The 8,548-nt window shown below is 40.9% G+C and overlaps 1 protein-coding gene across 8 annotated transcripts in view; it reads right to left on the reverse strand.

Moving 5' to 3' along the window:
* The window catches only part of kcnma1a (potassium large conductance calcium-activated channel, subfamily M, alpha member 1a), a 157,774-nt gene extending 154,592 nt beyond the window's left edge, over nt 1-3,182 (reverse strand). For 5 of the 8 annotated variants that reach the window (XM_053679671.1, XM_053679668.1, XM_053679667.1 and 2 more), the window contains exon 1: nt 2,239-3,182. In XM_053679671.1, coding sequence (XP_053535646.1) covers nt 2,239-2,529 — 291 coding nt within the window. In that variant the 5' untranslated portion in view covers nt 2,530-3,182. The remainder of the gene's footprint in view (nt 1-2,238) is intronic. The other 3 variants (XM_017464831.3, XM_053679670.1, XM_053679669.1) reach the window with 2 other exon arrangements.
* Nucleotides 3,183-8,548: the final 5,366 nt, after the last annotated feature.

The following is an 8,548-nucleotide window of genomic DNA, read 5'->3' on the forward strand; positions in this document are numbered from 1 at the left end:
TTTGTCAGCCTCATCACCAAAACAGAAAATGTTTCATGGTCATTAGCCACGTTTCCATCCAAGGGTTTTTTTTTTGCAATAAAAGGTTTAGTGCACTGAAATGTTTACCGATACAGCTGATGGAAATGCAAATTATCGATAACATTTCACAAGTGTCATCATTTTTTTCATTTAACTTTAGCGGATAAACTCTATGTTGATACTTTAAATGGTGTGAAAAAATTGTTTGGAAACAGTTTCCAATGGCAAAAAAATGGCACTCACGCAAAAAAAGTGTCACATGACAGAATTTATCCATCAGTCGGGGGAAGAACAGGGATGTGTGTGCCATGCAGTGCGCTGCAAACCTGTGACAAGATGCAGCAAAGAATTACGGTATGCAATATCATTGGCCTCCGCTTCATTCAGAAGCCTTTTCTTTAAAAGTTATGCATACAGCATATAAACGTCAATGGACAGTCGTTTTACTAACCCTGAAATTTTCCCCCACTACACTGTACTTGGCACAGACTGACAACTTGAACAGGACGAGAGCGATCAGCTTTCTGGTCAGAAAGCTCTCCAACACTACCTCCACCATGGGCAGGGTCGGAGTGGGACCCCATTTCAGATCGGGAGTTTAATGCCCAAGACCAGCCCATTTTTTCCATGGTGGAGGAAGTTTGAAGGTGACAGTTCAGTTCTTACTATCTAGTTATATTTATTACTGACATGTTTCAACAAATATATGAAGATAGATAATATGACATACTGAGTATTATTTTCTGCTACAAAAAGTCCAACCATAACATTGTGAAAAATCTTTTGCCTTTAAACAAATATAAAGTATTTCAGTAAGAAATATACTTTTCAGCTACCTCGCGCCACGACATATGACGACGGTTTGTTTATCTCTCCACGGTAACGACGCGAGTACGCACACGTGTATGTGTGTGTCTGTAAGTGTGAGAGAGAGAGAGCGAGCATGTGTGCTGAACCAAGTGGCGTGAGAAAACAGCACTTTTTAATGCATAAGTAATACAAATGTATTGTAATTCATTACTTTAGTCACACAATAATGTAACATATTATTAAAAGGTACACAATTTGCGATATACACAAAATTATCTCAAGGGAAATTATCTAAAGGGCTCAAGGGAAGATTTCTTTTGCGATACACCAAAGTAATATATGCGGCAATTTTTTTTTTTTTTAAGGATGGCATCATCACGCACACAATTTTATCACTAAAAGGCTAATTGGATGGAAACAGGCAGGAGACAGCAAATACCGCAAACTTTTTTTTAAGCACTTTGACTTTGTTGATAACAGAAACGTGCAAAAAGTGGATGGAAACTTGGCTAATGTAAACAACCACACAGACAGTTGAGTAAGCAGTGGCAATGCAAGATGGTGAATCTCTGTTGGTATTGCTGAATGGCTTCATGCTTAAAACAACAACAGGTAAAATGTGAGTATGTGAAAGTCTGGAGGACAGTACCAAATGTTGGCATTCACACTACCGACTGAGCCTTCAATGACTCACACAAATCCCAATGTTGCCAAAAGGAGATCCACAGTGTTTAGGGCACCATTTGGTGGAGTAAGGCCCTAGATGAGGATGCCTAAATTTTCTCAATTGGACAGCAACATGACTGATTGGAGGCTCACATTAGTTATTTTTCTGATGTTTGCAGAGCATACTATGCCAAAGAGACTGGTTTCTCCTTTCACCAGGTATTCTACTGATATATGGCTGAATATAACAACAACTTACATATTGTTTATTAAAAATATCCCCAGGCTGTTGTTCATTACACCATATCTCTGTATAAAGCATATTTACCATTGTAAGCCAAAGCTCTTCTGAAAAACATGCAAATGTGCGGAAAGATAATTACATAAGCAAAAGATAAGATGTGCAAATAAGCAACGTTTATGACATGCTGTGTGTACATCTATTTTTAAACTCGTACACAGAACAGAGCATTTGATACACTGATGAAATGAAATCAGTCACATTTCTAGATCCTTCGCAGTGAAATTAAAGACCAGGCCTAATCAGCAGTGGCTCTAGTGCTGAAAACGTCCAGCATTTACAAATGTGTTTGCAAAGCCCTGTCATCTTCCCTCTCCCAATATGGCAACTCTGAATATGCCCCATGTATGCTATTAAGCACTGCTTCCGATTAGATCATGTGTGCTCTACATTTTCTGCGTGTAAACGGAAAGCAGGGTGAGCAGGACAGTCGGGGTTACCTTGGTTTTGATGCTACAATGGCAGCAGACAGTCCACAGGTACTTGAGGGTCCTCCACAGGAGGATGATAAAGAGACCCCCGAAGAACGTCACCATGGACGAGGCGAGGAAAGCCCACCACATGCGCTGGCCATTGTTATCGCACGGCACGTCTGGGGAGAAGGGGATGATCACATCCATCCTGGATATGGAGACAGAAGAGTCCGAGTTTTTATTGTAGTTGATATTATTAGTCATTCTAGAGCTGCCGTCGCCGCCGCGGGAAAGGTTGCGATCTGCCACAGCTAGCATCGGGTAGCTTTGGAGAGCTCCTGCCAGCGCCCCCAGCCCCAGCCATCAGCCATATTGCTTCAAAAAGCCCTCTCTGCGCAACAGTGGCGTTCTCTAGCCCACAATTTCTCCTCGGTATGAACGATGATTTTTAACCCAACACGTCGCTTCGCGTGAGATCAGAATCAGAGAAACAGGAGGTCGGCGTCCTTCTGCGCGACGCATTTAAATCCGCATTAACGACGACTTTTCACTGCGCTTTTCACAAAATATTTGAAATGAACGCCAAACATGAGCCATGAAGGCATTTTATCTCGGTTGTTTTGCTGACTTTCCCAGAACTGAAGCTTTCTTTATAAGAGCAGAATAAACGGAGCTCTTCCATCAGCTCGAGCGACTCCAAGATCAAGGTCCTCCATCCAGGGACAGCGGCGACAACCCGATATTTCTCTCAGAGACGTCAAAACTTAATAATGAATGTCCGCCAAAAACAACAACAACAAAGGGTTTCAAACTCTTCACATGTTAGATGTTCTGCGACTCGAATAAGAAACGGCGTTATTACTATTCAATGTTCTGCGCTCAGTAGGAGCTGCTGACGGGGTGAACGCACGGTGCTGTCCCTGTCACCTGCTCCGCTTCCCTCACCGAGAGAGCGCGCGCGCACACACAGGCACACACATACACACGCTCGCGAGCGCGCACACACACAAGCGCGCGCGCACTGCTAGGCAGATTTACAGGTAAGAAGGCGGAGCCAAAGCACAGTATTAAAGATGGCCATGGTGGTTAAGAACAGTTAGGCGGGTAGGCTGTGTGTGCGTTGAGGTTGTGTGTTCTGGCTGAATCATTTCTGCAGTGCATACAGGCGACATGACGCACAAGTCGTTTCAATACAAATTCGTGTACATGACGAAAGCTTGCTCTTTGTTGCTCCTTCGCCCAAAATGCCAGTAAGAAAGCTCGTCTCTGACAACAAGGTGCACCAGACAGACCGGGTGCTGTCTCATCCTGGCGGTGAGGGGGTATTTCAGCGTCACGATTCTGCTCAAAAACAGCAGTCATTATAAATCTGATGGACTGAGATACAGAAGATCCTGTACTCTATAGCAACATGTCCGCTTCCCCGAGCCTTTAACGCGAATATACAGCTTCATACAGGTTGTCATGATCGTTTTGGGATATATAATATTTACCTACCAACCAAAACGTATTTTGACTGATAAAATGCTTCATTATTAGTAAATAAACGGAGGATTACCCCGTGTGTGGCCTCCGAGCCGTTAAGTACAATTCTAGCTTAGTTTACTAGTTTTTACTGGCGTTATGGTTTCCATCTGCTTTCTGGAAGATATTATGTTGCTTAAAGCAAAATAACCTCAAACAAAATATTTTAGAGGATGGATTTTGAAGAGTTAATCATTAGACAGACCACCACTTTGAAATAAAAAACAATGTCAAGTGTTTATACTGATAGTCTGCAGTAGGACAGACTAAATCCCTAACCTCTACAACAGGCTCTATCCACGACCATAAGTTCGCGCATGTGCGTGTTAATTATAGTGATATAGCCTAGTAATTTTGGACAGTACAATATAAATTTTGATTAGATTTAGGTCGTTTTTAATGGTAGTGAAATATAATAGCACATGCCGAGGTCATACTATGGTTAAACCTGATCAGAACTGTACTATAGCCTAGTGCTGTACAGTCTATATTATAATAATAATAATAATAATAATAATAATAATAATAATAATAATAATAAATTTGGTCTTAAAGCTCTAAAGCAAACCACAGACCAGCCTAACCTCTGGAGAAACCAGACCGCAGATCTTATTTCAGAGGTTTTATTAACCTCCCATTCATCTAGAGGGCAGATGAACTGCTGGACCACAGTTGAGAGGCTCTGGTTATTTCGCCTCCTGGTGGTAGACGAAGGAAATGCAATGTTAAATTGCGGAAGGTGTCTCGCTTTGTCATGAAAGTAATGTGGAAACTCAGAGATTGGGTTAGGATGTTGACCACCCTGCAGGATTGAGTTTTTTCTTTTAAAACCAGAAACGTGTGTGTGTTAAAATGACCACATTACTGGACTTTAGACTCGAGCTGATGTTTAGGGGGGGGGGGGGGGGGGGGGGGAACGCGGGGTAATTTACCGTTAAGAGTTATGTAGCAACCTCAAATGAGCTAACTCGGTGTTAGCTGTAAATATAATTATGTAAGACTTGAACCTAATCTTTAAGAATGATAAAAGTCTTACAAACAATACCATGTGTGTGTTTATTACAAGAAGCTAAGGTCAGCCATATTTCCCCTCAAATAACGTTAGTTAGTATACTTTTAACAGAAGGCTAACATTGGCTATCAAGCCAGACTAAAAAAAATATTGCTTTCAAAGGTTCACTTAAATTATAAATGATGTTAAATATCCGTACATTGAATGCAGTTTCAGTTGATTTCTTTGACTTCAGAAATGTTCGGGTTGTGCTGTGTCTCCTCAGACGAAGTGGAAAATTCTAGAAGGTGGATGTTGACGCACCGTGCCTGTTCCCTTTCAGGTCCGCATCCCCAGATTTTTCCCGTTATCAAACTGATTTCAGTCACGTTGACCCGACTACCTGACCCACAGAACTAAACCCACAGAGCTAAATCAATGAATGGTGATGTACTTTGTGGAAATTTATTACATTTAGTTCTGATTATTTGCAAAATATTGCCCGTCAGAGTATTCTTAAATTAGCCCAATTTGTTGTAAATTTGACAACCATGTCATTAACTGTCTGGTCCTTTACTCCACTGCAAATATTCATAGAGCAAGCACGGACCTCTATTAAGATGCAAACATACTTCACTTATACCAGGCGTGGGTATGTACACGCTCACACAGCTGCAACATGAGCAGCATCGCTGGCATACTCGCTTGCGTACCTTATGTACATCTGGAGGATTAAAAGCGTGTCCACTGGATGGTATGTCAGAGCCAAAATATCTCTGTCCATCTGGTTTCCAAGTTGAACTGTAATGTTTAGCATTTTCATGCACAGTGATTAAAGAGAGACGAGCTGTGTTTTTCTTCAAAACTTTCTGCCATGGCCATAATTGTTGCCACGGCCTCACCATACAGATGCAGCCCAAAAAATGGGAATATCGTGGAAAAGTAAAAAAGTTTTCCATAATTTAATTAAAAAAGTGAAACTTTCATATATTCTAGATTCATTACAGAAAGTGAAATATTTCATGCCCTTTTTTTTTTGTTTGTTTTAATCTTGATGCTTATGGCTTACAGCTCATGGAAATCAAAAATCCAGTATCTCAAAATATTACAGTAAAGAATCTATAATACAGAAATGTCCACCTTCTGAAAAGTATGTTAATTTATGCACTCAATACTTGGTCAAGGCTGCTTTTGCACGAATTACTGCATCAATGCGGCGTGGCATGGAGGCAATCAGCCTGTGGCACTGCTGAGGTGTTATGGAAGCCCAGGTTGCTTTGATAGTGACCTTCAGCTCGTCTGTATTGTTGGGTCTGTTGTCTCTCACAGATTCTCTATGGGGTTCAGGTCAGGCGAGATGGCTGGCCGATCAAGCGCAGTAATACCACGGTCAGCAAACCAGTTACTGGTAGTTTTGGCACTGTGGGCAGGTGCTGAGTCCTGCTGGAAAAGGAAATCAGCATCTCCATAAAGCTCGTCAGCAGATGGAAGTATGAAGTGCTCTAAAATCTCCTGTTAGACGCTGCATCGACTCTCGACTTGAGAAAACACAGTGGATCAACACCAGCAGATGACATGACACCCCAAATCATCACTGACTGTAGAAACTTCACACTGGACTTCAAGCAGCTTGGATTCTGGTCCTCTCCACTCTTCCTCCAGACTCTGGGACCTTGATTTCCAATTTAACTGCAAAATTTGCTTTCATCTGAAAACTGATTGTGTACTGAACCAGACAGAGATTAAAGGTGAGTAGCTGATTAGAGTTCTTCTCAGGTCAACATTTCTGTATTATAAATTCTTTATTGTAACATTTTGAGATACTGGATTTTTTGATAGTGAAGCATGATTCATCCATGTAGAAAATACGTTTCCACTGCTCCAGAGTCGCTTGTCATTTCAACAGGTACACTTAGTGAACTACTATGAGGATGAATTTATTGATATCTCTATCAATAATATGTTTATAAATGTAACTCTTAAGCTTATGTGCAGCTGCATGTGTGGAAACCCAGTTCATGAAGGTCCTGACAAACAGTTTTTGTGCTGATGTTGCTTCTGGAGGCAGTTTGGAACTCTGTAGCAAGTGATACGACAGAGGATATGCGATTTGTACGCACTTCAGCAGCACTCGGAGTTTATATTTGCTACCACTTTGTGGCTGAGCTGTTGTTGCTCCTAAATGCTTCCATTTCCCCATAACAGCACTTACAGTTGACTGGGACAGATCTAGCAGGGCAGGAATTTCATGAACTGACTTGTGCCAAAGGTAGCATTCTATGACACTGCTATGTTTAAAGTAATTGAGCTCTCCAGTACAACCCATAGCATGGTCAATGGTTGTCTATGGAGATTGCATGGTTATATGCTTGATTTTATGCACCTTGTTAGCAATGAGTGTGGCTGAAACACTCAGTAATTAGGTGCAGTATCCACATGCCTTTGGCCATATAGTACATCTTAGTAGGTTACTAATTAGTGGAGAGGGCATGTGTGGAGATGTTTATGGGCGGAAAAGCAATCCAGAATTGACCATCTTGCCACACACTTTGTCCAACTGTTAAGATTAGAGGCAAAGTAACAGATTTTAAGAATTTTACAGATACAGACTTTGCAAGGTGGGAAAATTCACACAGAATGAAGTCATATGTGAAGGACAGGGAAAAGCAGAGACTTCACGTAATGTTTTCGCTAAAGATGAAAGGCCCTATTAACTAGAAAGATCAGTGTCAGACAGTCTTGCATCTACTTAAGCTTAGATAAGCTGGTGGCAGCTGTCCAAACAGATAACCCACCAGGAGCGTAAAGTGACTTGTATAGTGCCAAAGCAGCACATGTAGGACATTTATATGCAGCAGTAGCTAGAGGCCAAAAATGAGCAAATAAAGAAAAGATGGAGCTTAGGGGAGGAGTCATCTCCTCTTTGACTGAAGTCTGCTAATCAGTACTGGTATATCCAACAGCAGTCAAACTACTGCATACACTGAAAGAGCTAACATACTTTGTTGGTATACATTATAACAGAGGTAAATGGCGAACACAAACCAGTCATCTGTTCAAAAAGAAACAAAGCCAAGATTTGATTTGCTGTTCTATTATGCAGCACCATGAAGAATAAATTGTCTTCATAGCAAGACCTAGAATACGTATGGCTGACTTCAGGTTAGGATTATAAGGCTTTTGCATGAACTGAAATATATGAAGGCCAGTTTGTCTTCTATACTAAACCAAACTGCATTAATTCTTTACTCTCTCTCAGTCTCACAAAGATAACACACAGTGCGAGTCAAATGAAAACTTTTTTTTTTTTTTAAACCACAGCTGGCTCAATTCATTAAGTGTTTAATAATTATGTGACAAACATAATGTGTGTTGGAAGTGGGGGAAAACTTGTAGTAGTGGGGTGCATATGGACTGGAGTTGGAAAACCCTGTGTATCTTTACAAAGAAAACCCCCCAAAAAAGTTCTTTGTGTGATATTTTAGTGGTAAATTCCAAATAAAACTACTTCAGTGGAAATGTAGCTCAGTTTAACCATTTCTAATTTAATTAAAAAGAGGGACAAATAAGGGTAAAATATTAGTCTGGCCGGTCTTCCTAATAAGCCCAAGAGGAGTTTTAAACCTCAGTTCCAATAATTAATACCTCATATTCCAGGTTTCCCTCTTAGTATTACTGATAGCTTCATCGGCATAACAGTGAAGCTAGCAATAAAAGCACTCAATGCTCAATTATGTCACCTGTCAATTGACTGGATGCCAACACTTGTTAGTTCACAGCAGGATGGAAACACCTTTCAAACAACACCCTCACTTGATAATA

This window comes from Ictalurus punctatus, chromosome 3 (assembly GCF_001660625.3).
Source record: "Ictalurus punctatus breed USDA103 chromosome 3, Coco_2.0, whole genome shotgun sequence".
NCBI classification, from domain to species: domain Eukaryota; kingdom Metazoa; phylum Chordata; class Actinopteri; order Siluriformes; family Ictaluridae; genus Ictalurus; species Ictalurus punctatus.